Source organism: Manis javanica, chromosome 8 (genome assembly GCF_040802235.1).
Source record: "Manis javanica isolate MJ-LG chromosome 8, MJ_LKY, whole genome shotgun sequence".
In the NCBI taxonomy this organism is placed as follows: domain Eukaryota; kingdom Metazoa; phylum Chordata; class Mammalia; order Pholidota; family Manidae; genus Manis; species Manis javanica.
Window position 1 is genome coordinate 51,668,739 of NC_133163.1, and position 24,254 is coordinate 51,692,992.

Genomic DNA, 24,254 nt, shown 5'->3' on the forward strand with positions numbered 1-24,254 from the left:
AGCCTGGGAATCTAGAAAGGGGAACATCATGAGCAAAGCCTTGTGGCTGATTAGCACTTGCTCAATAAAAATATCTTAAAAGTCTGTATATAAGATGAAAGGCCTAATATTTCAGTGCTCTTTACTTTCCTGTTGATGTTGGGCTGCTATTACAGAGAAGTAAGATGTGGGGTCAGATAGAGAGCAGGAGGACCTTTACAGGGCGACTAAACGCCATATGGAGGGATTAAGACTCTGTGAAATTCCATGAGGAGACATAGATTCTTAGGCAGGAAAATAACCTGATGACAATATAAATTTCAGAATATTATTTTGCCAGTAGGAAGGTTTCATGTATTTGTCAGGAACTGGAGACAGGAGGGTAAATTGGGACAATGCTACGTTGGTTCAGTTTGGAGCAATTGTACTGTATCGTTGATCTAGTTATGGTGCTCTACCTTCTTCATGAGCAGTGTTTCAGCCTTTCCTTATTCCCCTAGTCTAGAGCAAGTCTGGTTTGGGAGTTATTTAGAACCCTAATTTAACTATGTCAGACATAGTTTTAATAGTATAAAGTAATGAAAAGAACAAAGAATCTCTGGTTTTGATCTTATTCGGGCCACAGCCAGCTGCAGGCCTGTGCCCAGGTCACTTGATGTCCACAGGCTTTCCTTTCCTGATATAGAAATAGGAGCATTGACCTGGGTGAGCTAAGACCTTTTCAGTTGAACCTTCTGCAGACCAAAAGAGTTAGTGGAAGCTTCCAAAATAATTCACCTGACACTGAGAGGTGAAAGTACTAAGCATATTTTTAATGCAAGCTAGGAAAAGTAATCTTCAACACCTACAATTTGGTAGAATATTCAGATAGGTGGTAGGTTCATGATTATAGCATATAGGCAATTACCTTTTCCAAGAATGTGTTAAAATGTAAAAGAAAATAGCAGAAAATTAACCCTTGTAAATGAGCACATGTGCTTACTATATAATTTAAATGTTTTAAATAAAGCTACTTCTTAGCATAATGGTGCTTTAGAAAGATTTACCTTAGGAATAACAATACTATTCATTGATTGGATACTAAGGCAAAATAACAAGTGTAAGTTAATCAAGAAAAGATGTCCTGTTGCTATATAGTAGATAAATTAATAAGCATGCATATGATCACTTATTAAACTAATTTGGCATAGAAATATATATCAAGGTAACAAATGTATCTTTTTGATTTAATAATTTTCTATTCATATTTTGCAAGGTTTATTGTTATCAGTTTGTTAACCTCTATAATTGTGTAAGAAAGGAATTTAAAACTAACTAGCTTTCTAGCATCACTTATCTAAGTTGAAGTTGAAGTTTGATCACCACAGGAAATGATTTGTAGGAAACATTGTGTGAAATGTATCAGAACACCCAAAGAAATACTACAGATAAAGATTTCTATTATCATAAAACTAAACAAATGTTTACAATGTCTAGACAGAATTCAAAGACATGGTAGAAAATTTTTAATAAATTGGTTTTATACACCAAACAAAACATTTGATTGAAGCATCATTTAATTTTTCAAACCAGTGAAATGATGCATAGCATGAAGTTTAGTGACCTGAAAAAATATTTTAAAAAGGACATTTTGTCCCTTGAAGTGTTTGAAGTCAATCAAATATTTTAAGACACAGAAAATTCTTTCTGATTATCTTTAATAAGCACTGTCATTCTCATCATGTTGGGTATTTGGTTAAGATGTGGATTCCAGGGGTTTTCTGCACACATAACAAGTCTTTGTGAAATCTGTATTTTAAAGGAGTTCCTGGGGAATTTATTATGCATATTGAATGCAAGAAATACTCTTCTAAAAATATATTCTTATCCTCCTGTTGGAAATTTTTACATGTCATTTGGTACTGGTATTGAGATTGGGCTCCTAACTATGCAGGTTGAAGAGTAGGACTCTACTTGGGTATCCAGAAAGAAACTGAAATAACCAGTTGTTTTATTATCCATAGGTAGGCTTTTATATCTCTCAGTTTCTGTTTGAAATTGAGAAGGAAAACAAAACAAGCATTTTTCAATTATTAAACTCTGTGAGTGTTTTATACATTTGTGTTAAAAAACAGAGCATTCAATATTGAAAACTAGATACAGATACAGATATAAATATAGATGTAGATATATATGTTTATCTAAACTTTTTGTAGACCAGTGCATGAGCATATTAATTTCTGGTAATAACTCTGTGTTCAATCTCATATGCAAAGCACACTCTTAGAATCTTACTTTTATATATGTATTCCAAGTGTGGTATGTACGTGTGTGTGTGTATGTGTGTATATATATATAAACATACATATATATATGTGTGTGTGTGTGTGTGTATTTTTACTTTCAGAACACAGACTTTTCCCAGTTGGAATTGTCCCACAAATTAGACTTATAATCATTTCATTTCCACCATGAATTCACAAAGTTCATCTTCAAAGTCTATATATAGGGTTCATGATCCTTTTAATGTTAAATGAAAAAAATCCAGATATTATATTCACATTAATTTTTAAGCAGCAATAGTCACTGCTGTTTAGGCTCAGATTGCTACCAGGAAATTTCTGAGATTACTGTCCTTTACATTTAAATGTAGGGTTTCCATTTACCTTTAATTAAAATAACCCTTTCTTCTCCACTCCCAAATTTGTCAAAAGTAAAAATGCTCAATTTACAAATGGGGATGATCTCCAGTTTGAACTAGTAGCTGACAGTAATCTTGGTGACAGGAAACATGTCTTATTATCTTATTATCTTGTGTCTTACTATATTATCAATGTACTTCTCATGACCCAATGGGTTTTTGCATCTCCTGGGTTTACAAAGATGTATGTGACTCAGTGAATTCTGGTCAAGTTTTATTGGTCATTGTGGCACCAAAGTAGGAGAAAATTACATTTAGGAATTTGTATAGCTTCATGAGAACTAAGTCTCTCTTGAATGAGAAGATTATATTTAGGTATTCATGATTTATTGCCTCCTTCCGTGGCTTAAGTCAATGATCATCTTTTGCTCATGTCAATAAAGGAGTCAGTAATAAAAAACTAAGTTGGTGGTCGACCTCTGATAATGAAATCTTCTAATTCCAAAGCTCCCTATTTGCACCACAGGGCTTATAAAATCAATAGGAAAATGTGTTTAATCAAATTCCTTTTTTCTTTCCAGTGATCTTCTTTCTTTTGCCCTATCTAGTTTTTGAACAACATCCTTTACTATATTAAATTTTGAATTTCAGGAAGGATGAGACCTCTTATATTTAACAATCAAATTTTATCATGTGGTCTTGTAATGATGGTGATTTCTTGAGTCACCAGTTTTCTCCTACCACCCTGTCCCCCTTTGCCATTTTTCAGAATGGATTAATGATATGAGATAAATTGAAGCTCTGCTCCAAAATCCCTTGGAGATGTTCAAAGTGTTAAGACCAATGAATCTGACTATGTTAGAGTCTAGTAAGATAAGCTCTTATAACTGATGATTCATGGGAAGACAGTTTGCTTATCTTTTTGTGTATCTTGTCTCTCTTCCTGACCCAACAGCCCCCCCGACGGTTCGTATTGTGCACTCCGGCTTGGCCTGTAACATTGAGGAGGAGCGCTACTCGGAAAGGGTCTATACCATACGGGAAGGAGAAACCCTAGAACTGACCTGTCTGGTCACTGGACATCCACGTCCACAGGTGAGTCCCGAACCGTGACATTGGGGAAAATTATCTTTGACTTGTCTTTGAAGTAAAAAAGGGAAAATGTTTAATTTAGAAGATTTTGCCAAATATGAGTATGTATGTGTGTGTTTGTGAGTGACGTTCACATTTGTGTGTGTGAAACACAGGATAAGGGTAGTGATTGCTGAATTCAAGTTTGAAGTATTCACATGGACACAACAAAAAAAGAAATTTGTTTTTGTATTGTGAGAAATTTGGAAGACACTTCTAAGGAAGCTGTTAAAGAGATGACAGAAATATCTCAGTAAGATAACAATTCATATGCAGAAAGTTTATTTTAAAGTGTGGAACATGATTTCATGATGACATAATTGCAGCCAAGCACTTGGCATTCTGTTCTGAAAAATGTGGTGCAGGAGGTCACATGCACTTTCTTTACTCCTAGTGATTATATGCATAGAAAACTTTGAAAAAAATGTTTGCAGGTGCTATATGCATCCAGGCTTTCAGAAAAAACCACCTACAGCTTTCAGAAGCTTAATAAGAACAGAAATTGAGACTGTCAAAGAGCACTAAAATTATAAATAATGAGCAAAGAAAAGCTTGTAAGAATGAAAGTAAGGGTTAGATGTAAGGTAATACAATTAGGCTTGTACTATGATGTATTATACATGGAATTTGAATATGGAATATTCAGGATGTTTTACTTATTAATCACCAATTCTTATTATCATGACCTATCTAGTTCAAAATATACATTGGTAATCAACACAAACACTTTGATGGAATACAACTCTTATTTGGTAGGCAAAGTTACATATTTTAAATATTTCTGTTATGGAAAGAAATCCAGCTAACACAACTACATAGGGGAAAGTAAAGAGTAATGTGGAGATTTTTATGAGCCCACATTTTAACCTTGTCTTTTGCCTCTACCATCCTTAACTCTTAATTCTTAAAGGCATTTTGCCCTTAACCATTTTTTCCCTTGAAGAACAAATAAAAATAAGCAATAAGCATACAAACTTCACAAATGAACCAATAGACTGATAAAATCACAACTAAAAATGAAATGGTAAAATTTGTCTTATTCTGTGGGTAAAATGGACAACAGTAAAAAGTAATCTAGAAAAAAAATTTAAATTATTGAAAAATATTAAAATTTGCAATGGCTTAAATTGCAAAAATATTTGTTATTAAATGAAGATTGATTAACAAATAAAATTGCCTTAAAAATTTGAGTTCTACAAAATTTAACCCAATATAATTAGACTTGGAAGAAAAAGTGATTGCAAAATGAAACACAGGACAGAAGCAATAATTCTTAAAAGTTGATACATAATGAAGCATTTTTATTTGGAAGTTTATACAGAAAACTATGGAGTCCAGTGAACATAATTTTACTTACAGTAAAAAATTATAGTATTAACTCAAGAATATTATCTCAAAGAAAATTCAGTCTTGTTATCACTTGATTATAATTAAATACATAGAATGAGAATTACAGAATTAGAGCTGGGATCAAAATAGGAGGGGCTCAACAAACCTAAAAGAAGCCACAAGCTGCTTTATGAGAGGCAGTTTCTGGCAAGAGGAGATTCACTGATGCTGTCATTATCATCACAGTGCATGTGCCAAATTCTGCATCTTCTGAACTCCAAATTTTACTTGACAGTTCAACTTTTAATCTGTTTTTAAGTTGTCCCAGCTATTCTGTTCCATCTATTTCTATCCTATGTTCCCTTAATATTAGAAATTTCCTATTTTCTTCATACAATTTCCTTTTCATAAGTCACAATCTGGAGTACAGTACTTGATCTCTGGCCAACTGAAAATAAGTTCTGAAACAAGTAGATTATTGGCTTCTTTATTTTTTCCTAAGCAATTCCATGTTTGGTACCATTTCAATCGGTTCTGAACCTAAGAAAAATCTATTGCTTCAGTATCATTATTTCTTCATTCTTAGAAGTAATCCAGGTGTTTGCAGGTGAATCAATTTCAGTTTATATTGCCTGTTGGAAAAATTAACTAGACCTATTCTTTGTCAACAAACTGTATAAGGGAGGCTAACAGAATAGCTGGGCCTTGGCATCCTGCCCTGAACTCTAAAGGGCATGTTGTTGGCTGATACCATGAAGTTGAATGACTGTCTCGCCGCTTTGTCTCACCTGAATGTGGTAATAGTTGGGGATACAGTGGAAGACAGAAGTTTTTCTTAACTCTTCAGGAGATTCTGTAATCTGTTGCCTATTCCTGTTGCAATGAGAGTCCGAAACATTTCCATTTCCAGAAGTATTCTACAAGAGCTTTTTCTTCTTAAAAAATGGTTTTAAAAATTCATCATTTGGGAATGTGTAATGGGCTGAGGATACTGATATACCCAAGGGAAATACAATAACTGTAGGAGAGGTCAGTAAAATGCAAGAGTACAGATCATGACCCTAGAACCAGACTGCCTGGATATAACCCTGGATCCACCGTGACTCTGAGTGTGACTGTGAGAAAGTTCCTTAGCCTCTCTGCTCTCTGGGCTCTGTTTTCTTATCTATATAATAGGGGCAATGGTAACCATCATACCATCATACTATATAACAGACTCTTCTCAAGAGTTAAATTGATATTATAAATATATATGTACATATGTTTTATATACAATGCATGTATATAAAACATATGTACATGTATGTATATATATACACACATATACATATGCATACTCGACAAATAATAAGCATTATATTGACACATAATAAACATGTTGGATTTTTATTATTTTTAAGTAATATATTCTTAGACTTTAAGGTCTAGAGTTCAATGTCTAAGTATGAAAAGAAATAGATTTAATAAAATGGTAATTAGCATTCCTATAGTCTAGTTAAATTGGAAGCATTTAAACAAATTTCTGTATTTTTGTGTTTTAATGTTCTGCAGAGTCTTTACATCTCTTAATTAGCTTTTTTTAGCTTGGAAGAACTAGAACTATGTTCAGACTACTTCATTGAATGAGGGTTTTATTATAAAGATCCATGGGGAGGTAAGGGTTTAACACTAAATCTACCAACCTAATATTACCTGTAGACATCCATATTTTCAGGATTCAACTACCCACTCTTTCTCTTCTTTCTTTTCTTTTTCCCTTCCTTCTCTTCTTTCCTATTATCTTTTCATCCACTTTCCTCTCTGTTTCTCATTATTTTCACATCACAAACAAATGAATTATAAATATAGTCCTCTTGTGATTTAAACAATAGGATATTTAACATGAATGTTCCCCTTGACTCTCCCATCCACCTACCAGAGGTAAATATTAACAAATTTGGTGTATCACTTTGTAGTTCTTGTTCAGTGAATTTCCACAATTATGTTAATATCTCATTTTAACTAAATAAATGATAATGACAACCATTATTCTATGACTACAGTTTTTCACTTGGTCATATGTCCAAATCAGTAAGTGCAGGTCCAACCTAGTTATTCTCAATGTGTGATCCCTAGAGAGAACTTGTTAAAATTTAAATTCTTGGGCCCCTCACATCAGAAACTCCTGTGTTGGGTCCAGGAATCTGTTTTAACAAGTCCTCTAGAAAATTCTGATGTACACTGAAGTTTGAGAACCATTGACTTAGATCATTATCTTCACAAAGGCTGTAGAGTACGTTGTGTGGATGCACTAATGCTCCTCTATGAGTGTACTAAATGCACATGATCACTACCATTTTGTTCCACATTGAATTACTTACAGATTTTTACTATTATGGGCAATCATTCAATGAATCCTTCTGGTACACGTATGTGCTTGTTGTGTAGGTCTTCCTATGTATGCTAGCCTTGCTGTAGGATAGTTTCCTTCCCTCAACATGGAATTATTTAGCCAAAGTTTAAAGTGACTTTTACTTGTTTCCTTAGTACAAATGTATCTTTAAAAAAATTTTGCCAATTTGATATGGGAAAGTAAATTACACTTCAGTGCATTTTTAATTTGCATTTTCTTAGTTGCGAGTCAGTTTGAACATTTTCCCGCACGTATACAAATGCACATCTTCTTTGTCTATTGATCGTTCTTAACCTACTTCTGTTTTCTTACTGGTTGTCTGCTGCTCTTCTTGTAAACCCATGGGGACTTTTTATACACAACAAAAATAAATTAAACATTTGACAAATATATTGCAAAATGTAACTTCGAAGGCAGGTGTTATTTGTCGTATCTATTGTGTATGTTTTATTTTTATACATAGGTTTTTATTTTGAAAGATTAATTATTTTAATCTTTCCATTTTGGGCTTCTAAGTTTTGTACCTACTTTTAGCAAATTGTTTTTTTCATATCAATACAATCTTACGTTGTATGCTTTTATTCTACTAGCTTATAGTAATTTATATATTTAATGATTTTTGGAAATTGCTTTGTCCATATTATGAAATATTAGTCTAGTCTTCTCTTTCTTTCTTCTTGTTCTTTCTCCCTGCCCTAATCCAGACATGAAGATTGTGAGTATTCCACCCTACAACTTTAAAAATGCTATTGTTTTCCTATTTCAAATAAATTGAGATATCATTGACATGTAACATTGTATTAGTTTCAGGTGTACAACCTAATGATTTGGTATTTTGTATATATGTGAAATGATCATCACAGTAAGTCTGCTTAACATCTGTCTCTGTATGAAGTTATAGAACATTTTTATTGTGAAAACTTTCAAAAAATTTTACTATGTAATATTAAATATTAAAGATTAAATATTAAATGTTAAGACATTTTTAAAAGTTCTTAAAACTTTCTATTTTTATCATTAACAAAATTGAATTATTCTAGTCTATTATTCTACTTGGCCTTTTTGTACCATGAAATGCTATTTTAGTTTCTATAGCTTTGTATTTTGATATATATTATAGCTCTCAATATTTTTTTAATCTTTTTTGAATATTTCCATAGTTGGCCTTAAACATTTTTGTTTTTCTTTTCTATGAATTTGAAAATGAGCTTTTCATATCCTCCACCCAAATAAATGTTGAGATTTAATTACATTGCATTGTTCTTGCAATGAGATCATGTGGTAGAAAGCATGGCAAACTTTGACAAAGAACTCAGTTGGACACTGAATGTTTCATATTTCTTAGACAGGAAGGCAATTTTATTGTAACCAGGGCCTTTGAATCTGTTTTAAGGACACACATGTGTATGCATATTTGGAAGAGTGGATTATATTGACATTCTCTTTTCCTTTCAAAAACAAAACAGAGATAAAAATGTGCATCAACCAGAGCAGCTCTACATTCGGGTTGGCTTTCAGGTTAAGATTTCCTTTGAACAGTATCTCCTATCACTAAAATATATTTTTGGAAGCCATTCTTTAAAAAATAACTATATACATCCAAAACACTAATCTAAAGAGCCCTAAAATTGTCTATAAGTTTATTACAGTTCATCCCTAGGGAGTATTTGCTTTTTGGATAAAATTTAAAAAATAAGTCAAGACCATTTTTTAGTTTTATAATGGGATCATATTCCATTAAACTGCTATATAAATATATTTTTGACTGCCAAGCCTGTGGAAGATTTATTGATGTTTATCCCTGTTAATTTTCTATCCAGATTCTGAAGTGATAATCTAACCATAAAGTAAATTTTAGTAAACCTTGGTATAACAGGTTCTTTAGTTTGAAACCATTTGTGCTACCTGTGTGCTGTCTTCACAAATATTTTATATATATGGGTTCATATTTCCATATTTTTTTCTAATTCAGCCTATTAATTTTTTGCAATCATATTAGTGCAAGCACATGAAAATATACATATTAGAATTTTGGATTTATGTCCAATTAAATGGACAAAATTGGAACATGCTATCTAATCAGAGAGCATCAAATATTATATTTATTCCTTCCCATAGTTTATACAATTCAATATAATTTTCTTTTCTCATCTGTGATAAATCCGTCCATACTGGATCTGTCTGCTGCTTTATGTAAGGCACTTACCAACTAAAACAACTAATATATTTTGCAATGATTCCTTGGATGGGATGTGGAAGAGGGTTTAGGTCAAGCATCCAAAAACTTATTTATCACAAATTCCACATCAATAGCTACTTTCATGATTTCTCCCCCATACACATACACACACATATACACTTTCATCTGGCTATATACATCTTTACTAAGGTTACAAGGATACAAGGATAAATGTACTTACCAAAGCTTATTTAAGAAGCACTTACAGTTTTTCTGATGGTTGATGTCTTACCTTCAAATAGTTTTGTTTCCATTTATTTTCATATATAATATGGAAAACCTTTTTTGGTTCAATACTTTAATATACTCCCAAACTGCTTTACCTTTTACTCACAGTACATCATCATTAACCAGAGTATTTTTTAAATTTTAATGAAAATTCTCATGAACAGAGAGTCATATTTGCCTCAAGAGATCTGAATCTATTTACAGTTATTTCAGAATTCATCTTTTGTTTAATTTTATGGACAATCTTTATGCTTAGAAGAAGCATTATCATACATTCTAGACACTTGCTCAAAAGGGCTGGTCAACTTAATGAAGGCTCAGGGAGGTGGGAGTTAGCAGAGATTAATTATATGAGACTTGTGTTTAGAGAGTTCCTAAAGGACACTTCTGTCACTACAACAAATGCCCTGGCCAGATGGGCACTGGCATCTTTGAGGAGCTCAGGGGTGACTGTTCTCTGCAAACTGGAGTTGCAGGAGGGGGTGCTATCATGGAACTAGGATCTCTAAAATCAGCAGAATGATGGGATTCTGGAATGGCAGCGGTTGGGTGGTAACACTTCTCCAGACTCAGTGTAGATATAAATAGTGTAATAAGCAACAAGTTAAGAGTAGCAACCAGGTTGGCTTTTCTAGAGCTTTGTGGTGGATAATAAATTGTGATGTCTTTAAGGGTCAAATATGGAGGTAGATGACTAGAGTGGTACTTGACTCATATCGATCGACAAAAGTGACACCTGATGAGGAGTTTGACATTTTCCCATATAATAAAAAAATTCACAATTCTTCATCTAATTTTCAAATCTAAACTAGGCCATAAAGCCAACAGGTTTCTTTGAGAAAAGACCTAGAAAAATCATTACAAGCCTATACCAAAAATACTACCTGACTTCTCCAAAATTGTAACCATTCGTCATACTACTTTGCATTAAAGAAAGAGAAAATCCATGATATTTTGAAAACCAAGATTCTGGACTTGTAATGCTAATATAGCTAGAGTTGGGGCTTATGGAAGCCAGCTGACGATGGAGTCCTTGTTCTGATAACTGAGTCTGTGGTTATTTCTCCAGACTCCCAAGAGCTCAGTTGGGATGAATGTTCTTAGCAGCTGGCAGGATCCTCACAGTGTTACCTGACCTGTGGAAAACATCAGTCATCATTGTAGGAAGCACCCAGAATCCTACAAAACTATCCTTCCCAAACCAAAATGTTGAATCAGAAGTAATACTGCATCCCAGGAGAAATTTTAAAGATCAGGCACTACCATCAAAGACTCAACAGTAAAGCAATGGTCATCACCGTCACATTCCAATTTATTTCACACATAAGATGCCTAAAAAGCCAAGTATATTATGGATGATGATAGACTGTGGTCAACAGTATTACTTCCAAACTCGAAACCATCCCTCTTGCTGAGACAGATGTGTCTTCATGAAATCAGCCTCCCTTTGGTATGCAGCTAGTCATCTAAGGAGTGCTCTTCAATTATAATCAATAAGAGGAGTTTAAAATTTGCTTTTATGTGGGATGGACGGCAGTTCACATGTACTGGTCTATCCTGGGTCAAGATTAACTCACACTCTCTGTAACATTCTGGTGCACAGGGAACTGGATTTTCTTGGTAATCAACAGGACATTATAATAGTCCATTATATTAATTATATCATTTTGTTTTGACCTTTTGAACAGGAAGTAGCAAGTACCATGGTAAGATAAATGCCGGAGAAATACAGTCCTCACAATTTTAGTGGTCTATCAAATTAGTAAATGTTTTTGAAATCTCGCGGTCTAAGGTATGTTAGGATATTCCACCCAAGGTTTTAAAAATGTTGTTCCTCACAAGCCTTACCACAAGAGCCCAGCATATGGCAGGCTCTTTTGAATTTTGGAAGCTGTATGTACTACATTTGGAAATATTACTCCAAGTAATTTTATTAGGTACCTTTGAAGGCCGTCCGTTTCAAGTAGGGCTGAAAGCAAGAGAGGGTTCTGCAGCAAGTCCAGGTTCGAATACAAACTGCCTTGTTGCTCAAGCAATATGGTTTAGCAGATATGGTGTAGGGTAAAGGATGCCATGTGGATTCTTTGTTAAGTCCTAAGAAGAGAGTCACAGAACAAAACTAGACAAAGACTTTCTGGAGCAAGACTGAACTTTCTACAGCAGAGTACTAATAGTGGTTTAAAAAGCAGCTATTTGGTTAGGCAGGAGTAGGAGCTCTTCAATACATGCCTCCTTGCTCAGGCAGTTCCGTGACACATCCTACATGACTCCTTGGAGGGTCCCAATAGAATGGAGCCCCAGCCACTTTCAACAATGATTAGCACCCTAACATTCTGTTGTATTGGTTTTTCCTCCTCTATGTGACTATTCACAATTCCCAAGTCTGTTTCCCCAGGATTAATTCCAAAAATAAACCATTTACTTGTAATCTCATGTCTGGGACTTTGTTTCCTGGAGTAGTTCAGGATAAATACCCATCTCCTAGATTCAAATTTTATGAGGAGCTTAATTTGTATAACTAATCATAATTTCTTCTTCCTTGCTGCTGACCTTATGTTGCTTAATTGTGATTCAGAATTATTGTACATCTACTTGCTGTGATGACTCATAAAGGAAAGCTTAATTAGCTAAGGTATGATGTTCGATCAAAGTTTGCTTTTATTTCTTAAGACTTGTATATAACATAATTAGCATGGAATTAACAAAATATATAGACTATATTTTCCTAATTAATTCTGCTCATCTCTTACAAAATATCTCTCTCACTTGAATTATATCTAAGTATTGAAAGTGTGCAAGTTCATAAACAAGGAATTCTGTGTGATGGGAGATTTACAATATAAAAACAAACTGATTTGCTTGGTCTATGAAGCTTTGTCTCATGGTCAAAACTAGATCTTCAGAGAAATCAGAAAATGGATCTCACAACAGAGTCAAAATAATTAGGTAGACAAATCACATTAAATTTTGGAATTAAATGTCTCCTTTGGAAATCTATATTTTATGAAAAATATTTTAATTAAAAATAATTTAGGTAAAAGTGTTAAGATTATAGCCATTATTTTATTACAGCAATTGACATGAAATAAGCATATTATAATTATCAGGGCATTTCTAGAAGACAGAAGGAAATCACACTGCCAGTGTATAATTGAGTTGTATTGTTCATAGTTAAAATGCATCACTTTAAGGTAAGTAGTTGCAGTTCTTTTAATATAGAAATTATGAATAATTACATATATATTGATAATTTGGATTTTGTATTGTTATCTTAAGAAGGATAATCCTATTGATATATTTGCAGATATGTATTTAACTGTAGAGATCTTTAAAGGGTAGATATTCCACAATAGTTTATTCCCCTCAGATTTTTAATCTTTTTTCTTAGTAGTTATTGAGGTGTCAACAAAATCTAAATACACTAACCTTAAAATAGTCTCAAGTGAATTTTTTTGTGGTAGAATGATAAATTAATCTATTTTGCATATATACAGATATATACATATATATACTACACATACACTGCATATATAATGTGTAAAGAAAGATAAATCCATGAAATATGAGTCATTTAGGCTCATTAAGCATGTTGTAAATTACAGTTATATCCACCTTTACTATTTTAAAAAGCATGAAAACAAATATGGTAGTGTTCCACTTGTGATCCTATTGAATCAGATTTATTCTTTCACTTACAGCTAGTATATTAAAGATGCCATTTAAGAAAACAGGATTTCCTTGAGTTTTCAAATTCTAATCTAATGGATCACTCCTTAGATTGACTTTAAAATACTCAGGTTTGAAATTTAAGTTTAATAATTTAAATTATATTAATAGAAAATACTACCTTTCCACTTCTTTGCTAAGAAATATCCTGTCAGGGGCAATTAATAATCTATACCAGGGCTGGTTGTAAACATGATGCCTTTATTACAAATCAGGCTTACCCCAACCTTTCCCTGAAATGCTCAGAGAGGCTTCAGACAAAATCAATAAAGAATAAATACCTTTCTATGATCTGAAAAAGTTAACTTAGGTTTCACAAGGAAAGTGCTTGTAAAGTGTATTTCCAGGACTGAAAAATGAGAAAACAGTTATTAAGAATGACTCAATCAATTCCTTTCTTTAGGAATTGTTAATGTTTTATTTTGATTTTCTCTTAGTGCCAAGGTCTTAACAAAACCTAAAAATAACATTTATTTTCTTGACAGTTTTATCTTTTTCCATCAGCAAACATTGATTTCTTCCTTTTTCTGCTGCTTGTGGTACATGAGGAAACATTATCCCATATACCTGGCCCCTTCTTGTTTACTTACTTGCCTTTGGCAGAAATCATTAAATGATATTGGATAAGCTTGGGCATGACAATATCCTTAGTTAATTAGTGCCTTCTCTGCTGGGTGTCATAGGAATTCTGTATTTTTTAGGACTGACTTTGAGGCATCCTGGTCTGCAGCATGGTACCAAGTGTAAGTGATCTTTTGTATTGACACCATCATAACAACTGATCATTTTGAATAACTGCTCACAGTGCTGTCAAGAAGATGGACTATACCCAATCATTTTGGAAGGAGTCTTTTAAAATAGCACAGGAGCATTATGTGCATACTATATAAAATGTATGCAAACATGTTTCATGAGATATATAACTTCTACATCAGCTAATGTCTTTTATTAGCCTAAAGGGTTTCCTAATTCCAAATTTGTACAAAGCACCTGACTGGTATGATTGTATAATGCATTAGTTTCCTGGGGCTACCATAATGAAGTACCACAAACTGGGTGGCTTAAAACAACAGAAATTTATTCTCTCGACATACTGAAGGCTAGAATTCTGAAATAAGGATGTCAGCAGGTCTATACTCACTCAGAGATTCTGGGTAGAGTCCTTCCTTGCCTTTTCCTAGTTCTTGGTGGCAGCCACCAATCCGTGGTGTGCCTTAGTTTTCAACTGCATCATTTCAATCTGTGCCTCTGTTGTCACATGTGTGTGTGTGTGTGTGTGTTGTGTGTCTTTGGCATTTTCCTCTCCTTGTAAGAACACTGATCATACTGGATTACATGCCCACCCACTCCAGTATGACCTCATCTTAACTAATTACATCTGCAACCACCCTATTTACAAGTAAGGTCATATTCTGAGGTACTTACTAGACATTAGGACTTCAACATGTCTTTTGGGGGCATGCAGTTCAACTCATAACATATATCATCTATTCTTTTAAATTAGTTCTTACATTCACTGGGCATGTTCTGGGGCTGCCTTTAAAGGGTGCACACACACACAAACACACACACATAGTGACTATTGTGAATTGTTAATCTTGAGTGAAATTACAGTGCTATGCCAACTGATTTTACGTTTGTTGTCCCTTCCACGTGACTGCATCCCTTCCCTTTGGCTGAATAAGTGGCTCATTTGTGAGCTCTTCCTGAATGCCTGTCTTGCTTGGTCAAAGAGGCTTGCTTAAGTGCCCTTTCTGTGTGGGCACTAAATACCTGGTCATTCTTACCATAATACATGAGATGTTGCTTTAGGAAGTGAGTGTGAGATTTTAGGCTCTGGAGTCGAACTGCATGGTTTCAAATTCCACCTTCCCCACTTTCTAGCCCTGTGAGTGTGGGTGATGTGTTCAACCTTTCTTTCACCTGTTTTCTTCATGCATAAAATGACGGTAGTAGTAGTAATTATGTAGTAAGGTTTTTTAAGGATCAAATAAAATTATATAAGGAAAGATAAAAAATTATTGAATAATAACAATGATAATGATGATAGAAATAATAAGATAGAAAAATCATTTCTTAAAAGTTTCCTGTCTTACTCAGTGGACTGTAAACTTCTAGAAAACAAAGGAGTGGGTCTTGCATTCCCTTTTTTCTCTCACATTAGAATGAACATGTGTCTTGACTTGCCTGGGGAAGTCCTGGTTTATGGTTGTTGTTCTGGCATATTAATTAATGTCATCTTCTTTCAATCCCCATAAGTGGACTTCTTTGGAAGATAATATATATGGGATCATATACATAAAAGCTGTACACATAGAGGGTCTCATTTATTGAATAAGTGAATGTGGCAGGTATTATCACTTTAGGCTAATTGTTCAATAGTTTAATTCTTTTCCTTTTTATATTCTAATTAATTCTGTTTGCCTGTGCCTATGTCACTTATCTCTTCAAATTAAACATTTAAGGAAACCTTCAGATTCACTTGTGTAGGCACCATTGAAAGCTTTATACCTCAGTGCCTGCAGGAATGCATTAAATGCTCCCTTGGTGGTCTCGAAAACTTAATGTGTGTTCTTGTTTTACTACCCAGCAAGGATTTAAAGACACCTGGGACATGACACTCAATAATATGAAGCTATTAAAGCCCTCACTCTGAGAAGATTCTAACTTGAAACACTCCATGCCACATTTGACAACTGTATACATTTTTAATTACAGATGTAGCAGTGCTGCATTCGGATCTCCAGTGACTGGAGCATATTCACAAAGTATCATACAAAAACCTGGTAATTCATTGCTTGGAATTGCTTAAAACAAAACTAGAGGGATGATGGAAGCATCATGTTTTCATTAGAAAAGGAGAAAAACATCAATAGCAATAGAAGTAGGGCAGAGTTTGAAAAAGCATATGCTAAGACAGGTTCAACTTCATATTGCTCACTAGCCCCACTTAATTCTGCTAAAAGCCTTTGAGGAAAGCTAGCCCCTATTGGTCTTATGGTCCAAATCAGAAAGCCCAAGGGTAGTAGTTCCTTCACAAATGCAGGGAATTTGGATGCTTTAAACAGGATGGGTGATTCATTGGTACATTTTTTACACATATAGGATCCCTTGACTGGAGACCAACCTACTGCCTTGGCCATTATGTTAACAGAAGTGGTAAATGCTTCAATATTGTGATAACATTCTGTTTATCAGACTGGTTATTGCTAAGCATTCTAGAACAGCCCTCTGATGATTCAGTATGTTCACAGATTAAACTGAAATGTACATTTTGTTCGCTATTAGACCAACATATAATCTAATCTACAGCTGCCCTGAAACCATTTGTCTTGATACTTAGATTCCCTCTGACGGTTTTCTGACAAATACAAAAAGGCACACACTCTGCTTATGACTATTCTATGTAGTTGCCTAGTGTAATTTACCAAAGACAGTGCAACCCAAAATTTTTATTGGTATATGTAATTTTATGATGAATCTGTATGTGTGTATGTGTCCATGGACACATACTTACTACTTTTGAACAGATGTGTTTGCTAGAGGCTGTTATGTCACATGGCAATCTGTTAGGATTGGACAAGGAAAATAGAAGCTATTCTGATTATTTAAAACTCTCAGTTTAAACCTGAGGGAATTCAGTGGAAATGAGTTCTGCTGGGGAGAGCAGAGGGCTTGAGCAGAGGGGGAAATACTTGGCTTTTCCTTTTCTTCTGTCATTTAGTTTCATCTTCTTTTGTCATTTAGTCTGGTGTCGACCCATTGGTTGGAACTGTGAGAATCTGGAAAACATAATTTGCAGGTGTTTATTCCCCCCGGGGATACAGAGCAGAGCAAAGGAAGATTTAAAAGCCAGGTTCATGGGGCAGCAGCCACACAGGCCACCCTCCCAGCAATGGAGAGGCATCGCCTGGGGAATGCTGTCTCACTTTCTAGGCCACCATTCACAAAGGCATATTTACATTGGTAAGTAAGGCCACATCAGGTCCTAATACTCATTTTGCAGGTTCATAGCCTGGTTTTATTAGTATAATGGAAACAGGACAGGGGTGAGTTTGCATTTTCCAAACTCATAAGGACTGATATTCATACAGCAATGCAAAAATCAGATTAGGCATTTATAATGACAAATGCAGTTGTAGGTTAGAGCAGATTATACCATTTGTATGTCAATGTAGTTAAGCTACAGAAAAAGCTAAATTGTGGTCAAAATGCCAATTTTTAAACTTGCAATGGCAAATTGATTGGACACAGCTCTTGTCTAACAGGTTCACTCTCCCAGTAGTCAGGCCAGTCAAGAAGTTAAACGGAAATCATGTTGGTGGGCAAGGACTTTCAGGGGAGGCAGGGTTAGGGTAATAAGGCTTGAGTCTAATCGTAAAGATTTTCTCTCATTTGGACACTTCCTGAATGAGATATGACTCACCAGTTTGTCTTCCTAAAAGCTTATTTTTCCATTTCCAAGGCTGAGCTACCTTCTTTCTTTATATATGTTAATATTAGTATGTAGAATCACATTGAAGTCAAGTCCCAGAGATGTATTAGAATTTGCTTTCATTATGCTGACTTTGCATATCTCTATTCTGAATTGTGCTTAATTATAAATTGTCTCCAAGGACAATCTTAGTTTCTATACTTCTAATTTCTTTAGGATGGGTTCTTCTTCTTATATTTTATTAGAATCCTAAAACTCTGATGAAACTTTGACTATATCTTATCTTTTCTTATTCACTTCACATGTGTGCAGGCTGAAGCTGGAGAAGTTAAATGACTAAGTCAAGGTCAGCCAGATTGTTGGGTCCAGAGACTAGATTACTAGGTGGCTGTCAGACAGGAGACCTCATACTGTTTCCACTCTACCCATCTGTGTTTCCAAACATCTGTACCCATTCTCTCCCCGTTTTAAGAACTGTATGCTTTTCAGCTAGGTAGCTTGAAAATGATTTTACTTGGTGGTTATTTTGATCAGATATTATTATTGTCACCCATTATATGCATAGCCCATATGACTTAAATTGTAGTTCCTGAAATAACATCATTAATATCACCTGGGAACTTATTAGAAACACAAATTCCTGGACCCCAGCCAAGACTTGCTGGATCAGAAATTCTAGGGGTGGTGCACAGTGATATATGTTTAAATAAATCATCCAGATGGTTCTGATGCATTTTAAAGTTTGAGGCTCATTCATTAAATGGATTTATGTAGTGATGTATTCTGGAAAGTCCCAGAGATGCTCATATGTGTTACCACAATATCCCTTAGACCCCAGGCATGTGTAGGTCCTAGATATTTACTTACCTTATAAGAGTCACAGGATGGTTTTCATTTCCACAGACTTGCCATTCTTTAGCAGACAGGGACAATCCTTCTGTCGGACACCAATGCTTTCACAGAGGTGTTCCTGCTGAGTATAGTCATTGGCCCTTTGGAGGCAGTTCTCTTCCAGAGCACAATTCATACAGGGTGATACTTACTAGATAGTTGGTTTCAGATTTACTCTTTTGGACATAGTAGAACAAAGAAGCTTTATGGAAAGATTGATCTAGGTTCTAGTTTTGATTTTGCCCTTTAAAAGGTTTTTATGAGGATAAATTATATAAAATATGTAAGGAATATGAGCACTTTACCTGGTAAATGTTAGGCACTAACACAGGTGCTAATATTACTGCCAATATTACTAATACTATCCATGTGCATTACTAGAAACTAATGCTGTCTTTGACATCTAGGCCTGCATTTCTGTTGGAATCATAGAGCTAAATTCTTTTTTTCTAATGGCCCCTGAGGATGTTCCCTTAAGAGCCTGTTCTCTTATAAATTTATTATGAACTCAATGAAAGCATCAACAGGATTTTTTAAAAAATAAATAGGCAATCATTCTAAAGTTTTTATGAAAATAACAGCAAAAATAACTAAATATTTATCAAAAAGAAAATTAACTTGGGAGGATTTACACTATATTTTAAACATATTATAAAAATAATAATTTAAGTAGCATGGAATTGTTGCATGAATAGGTATACCAATAAGCAGATTACAAAGCCCTGGAAAAGAACCATATATATATATATATATATATATATATATATATATGAACAGTATAAAATGAAGGCAGTATTTCAGTACATATAAATTTCAGCATATCAGAAAAAAAAACAAATTGTTTAAGAAGTAGTTTGAGCACAGAAGTTTTTCTTTATAAAATAAAACACAGTTAATCTTTACCTCAGATTTCACACTGTTGGATAAGATATTGTACATCCATTTAGTGAAATTCCTGGCATCTGTGAAAGAAATGAGGAAGATCTCCAAGTATTATAGTGGAATGATCTCTGTGGTTGAGATTTATCTCGATCTATCTATCAATGGACTTCAAGGGGAGAATCATGCTTTCTGTGTCTATCTCTATATCTATTTATATCTAGACTTTCTTTTTTTACATTTTTAGAAAGAAAGAAAAGAAAAATAAACAATGAAAACAGTCATCTTTAGGGAATGGAAGGGAACAGGGATGAGGGACAGAGATTAAGCTAGATAGCTTTAAATATATCTTATTTTATATTTTTGATGTTGAAGTCATGTATTTCCATATAGGCTCCAAAATAAAATAAATTATTTTTAAATTCCTAAAAGTTGAAGACAAATGGAAACAAATTAACCACAGTCAATACTAATCTGATAGAATCAGTACATAAAGAAGAATTACCTCAAGTAATTTTAAACAGTCTTTTGGCTATATCCTAGTGGGATATATCCTAAATGAGTACAGGGAGGAGGAACTTGCAAAGAAAAACTAAATTCCACTTAATAGTTGTTTTCTTGGTTATACAAATGTTGTTGCTTTAAAGATAGATAGATAGATAGATAGATAGATAGATAGATAGATAGATAGATAGATAGATAGATAGATAGATATACCACAGCTGTGGTACGCAGAATAATGGCCTCCACAGATGTCCACATCCTTATTCCTGGAACCTGTGAATGTTACCTAACATATCAGATGCAATTAAGTTAAGGATCTTGAGATGAGAAATTACCCTGAATTGATTGGATGTGCTCCATGTAATCACAGAGGTCCTTGTAAGAGGGAAGCAGGAGGTCAGAAAAGAGATGTTATGATGCTGGCTTTGAAGATGGAGGAAGATAGCCACAAATCAAAGGATATAGGAAGTTGTTGCAGGAAGCTGGGAGCCCCCTCCCATCCCCCCACCCCCCAAAAAGCAAGATTCTCCCCTTGAAGTCCAAAAGAATGTAGTTTGGAAATTCATTTTAGACTTCTGACCTCCAGAGCTGTAAGATAATTAATTTGTGGTTTTTTGAATGCCAAGTTAGGCTGTTTTGATATATCAGCAATAGGAAATGAATACAATTAAATAAAAGAATATAATAGAAAAGATGTGTAAGTATAGACTCAGACAATTTTAATGAAAACCTTGCATTTCTACTATTAATTGGAAATATCAGTATGCACTCATAATTTATTTTTATCTTTCTGAAATACATACATTTCCTAGCTCAGTTTATTGGAAAGTTCTAGAACAATGTAGCACAGAGTGCCCAAATTTTACTGAGTACAATGTCCCAATAAATGGGACCAGGTTTCCTTGAAAGAATGGCTGGCTGATTCCTGTCCTGCACCAGAAAATATATAAGGTGAGCCTATATTTTTATTCTGGCTATAAGTCAAGGAAATGATCAAAGATGAAAGGGTCATTTCCAAAGGACACAAAAGTCAACTGGAAAGGGCTTCTGCTGAAAAAAGAAGAAACAATATGAATCTCAGACTGAGATTAATATCAAAGATATCAAAATCTATGAGTATATCATGCTATCAGAGCCAAAACAAAAAACAGCAAAATGAAACAGTTAAACCAACAAAAACTTTCTGATCATGTTTAGAATTTGCTACTACACACACTTCTTTTTCTGAAAATTAATAATTGAGGATTTTTCCTTGCTTTTCTATTCAAACTGTACTTCAAAGTGAGCAAATACGTGTTGAAGAAATGTCTTCTTTAGGGTTGAATTTCACCTAACACATGCTGAAAAAACTGGAATTCAAAAATCACCACTTTACAGCAGCCTTTAAAATGAATGGATCTAGGCAAGGATCATCAATGGCTGCTAAAATCACTAGGTGCAATATGCTGAGGAAATTTAAAGTGGGTGCATCAGTATAACAACATTTGGATCTTCTGATCAGTCTTAAACTAAAACAGCAGCCAGTTATTATTATACACCTCTTGATGAGAAACACCAGGAAATAAACAGTGCTATCCATGAATTATTCTTGCTCTGTTCCCAAATAAGTTAAAAAATGAGCCTAAATATAATGAAGCCTCTAGAAGCTAACTAGCAATTTCCAGAAAATATGGGATTAGAGAACAATGTTAATGGCTCCAGAATACAACCACCTAAATACAGAATGTAGGAAAATGTGTGGACAGATCACCTCATAGATGACAGGGACAGAGAGCGAGAATGGAAGAGGCAGTAGCACAGACTGAGGCACCTAAGGGTCACACCATTCTTACAGTGGATAGACTTCTTCAGATTCTGGCTGAAAATAAAGTATTTAAAAAGACATTTTGAGACAAGTGAGGAATATTGAGCACAGCCTGGTTATTTGGTACTTAAGTACTTTTGTTAATGTTATAGGGTATAAATGGTATTACAGCTATCTTGTTTAATATATTATCTAATAGAGATGATATGAAATTTTTACAGAGATTGTGATACCATGTCTGAAATTTGTTTAAGACACTTCAGGAAAACAAAAATAAGTGTTTTTTTTTTTTAAACAGTGGGCGGGGGGGATTAGGAATGACAAACTATTGTTTATTGAAGCTGTGTAATGGCTATTATAGGCTCATTAAACCATTCTCTTTTATTTTGTATAGGTCTAAAATTTCCTAGGATATTATGATAAACATCAAAAATAATACACGATTGGCTCTAGTATACAGATGATGACTGATAGGGTCTGCAGAGTCTTGTAACCCAGAGCTTGGCAGTCAGACTTTTAGCCTGGAAAACATTTTAAAGCAGAGAAAGCTAAATGACTAGAAAATGTTCTTTTAAAAAAATGTGATGTAATTGTCACATAACATTGTGTAAATTTAAGGGGTACAATGTGTTGGTTTAACACATACATATATTACAATATGATTACATCCATAGGGTTAGCTATTTAATGCCTCTGTCACATCACATAATTATCATTTCTTTTTTGTGGTGAGAATATTTAAGATCTAGTCTCTTAGGAACTTTGAAGTATGTGATACCTGGATATGTGAAGTACGTATTGTTGCCTGTAATCACTTTGCTGTGCATATCCAGGACTTACTCATTTACTACTTGCAAGTTTGTACCCTTTAACATCTCCCTAATCTCCCCACCCCTATACCTGGTAACCACCATTCTTTCTATGAGTTCACCTTTTTAAAGATTCCACATTAGTGAGATCATACAGTAATTGTCTTTCTCTGTCTAGTTTATCTCACTTGGCCTGCTGCCCTCAAGGTCCATATGTTTATATGCCATGTCTTCTACATCTATTCATTGTTAACAGACATTTAGGTTGTTTCCATATTATTGACTGCTGTAAATAATGCTGTGGTAAACATGAGAGTACAGATACCTTTTTGATATCCTGTTTATTAAATGTTATTTTTTATAAAATGTCTCAGTAAAACATTCATAAAATTTTTAACCTTAAACATAATAACTTCTTCCTATATTCATCATAAAATGGATTATGCAATATTTAATAAATTATACACAAGAATTAACTTGATTTTTTGTTTTGGTAGCTGATAGATGAATGTGTGAAAATACCTTTAAAAAATGAACTAGGACTTTGGATTAGAAATAGTTATTCTCTAGTCCTTTTTATTACTAGTAATGAAATACCAGGATCAGTTATCTGGTAAAGCCATATTTTGGGTGCAACATAAATTATATCATTTCAATTAAAAAAATATAAGGAGAAAAAGAGTATGTGTGTGTATGTATTCCTGGGGGTACTAAGACTTAAGAAACATGCTAGAAGAAAATGCGATTGTTTATAACTCTCAGAGTAAGGGATCCTTTTTAAGGAAGACAGTAAACCCTGAAGCCATAAATAAAAGGCTAATGTCTTTGAGTGCACTCAGTAGTCATCATCATCATAATGCAAAGTCAGTCTGGGGAAAACTCCTGAGCTAAATTAAAAGCAAATGTCAAACTGGAAAAGAATATTAAAATGTTTACAATTTATATAAAAATTAAGGTAATGTTTTCAGCAAAAGGAAAGCACAACATACATAAGAAAAAGTACTACAACTCAAGAGAAACATGATCAAGAATGTGAATAGGCAGAAAATGAAACACAAATGGCTTTTAAGCCAACCAAAATTAGTTTAGTCTGATGGTTACATAATACACTTGATGAAGATTGAAAGTGGGGACTTTTAATCCATTAAATTGTCAAAGATAAAAAGCAGGTGATATTAGACTATCTGCAAGAATGAACAAGCTCCTATTTTGCTGATGGGAGTGTAAATTGTTAAACTCGTTTACAATTTAGAAATATAATTAAAAATAATGCACCTAGTTTGGACAG

At 34.0% G+C, this 24,254-nt stretch overlaps 1 protein-coding gene across 1 annotated transcript in view; it reads left to right on the forward strand.

Moving 5' to 3' along the window:
• Positions 1-24,254, forward strand: part of MDGA2 (MAM domain containing glycosylphosphatidylinositol anchor 2) — an 862,553-nt gene that overhangs the window by 334,198 nt on the left and 504,101 nt on the right. The window contains exon 2 of the mRNA XM_037016589.2: positions 3,555-3,694. Within this exon, the coding sequence (XP_036872484.2) occupies positions 3,555-3,694 (140 nt within the window). The remainder of the gene's footprint in view (positions 1-3,554; positions 3,695-24,254) is intronic.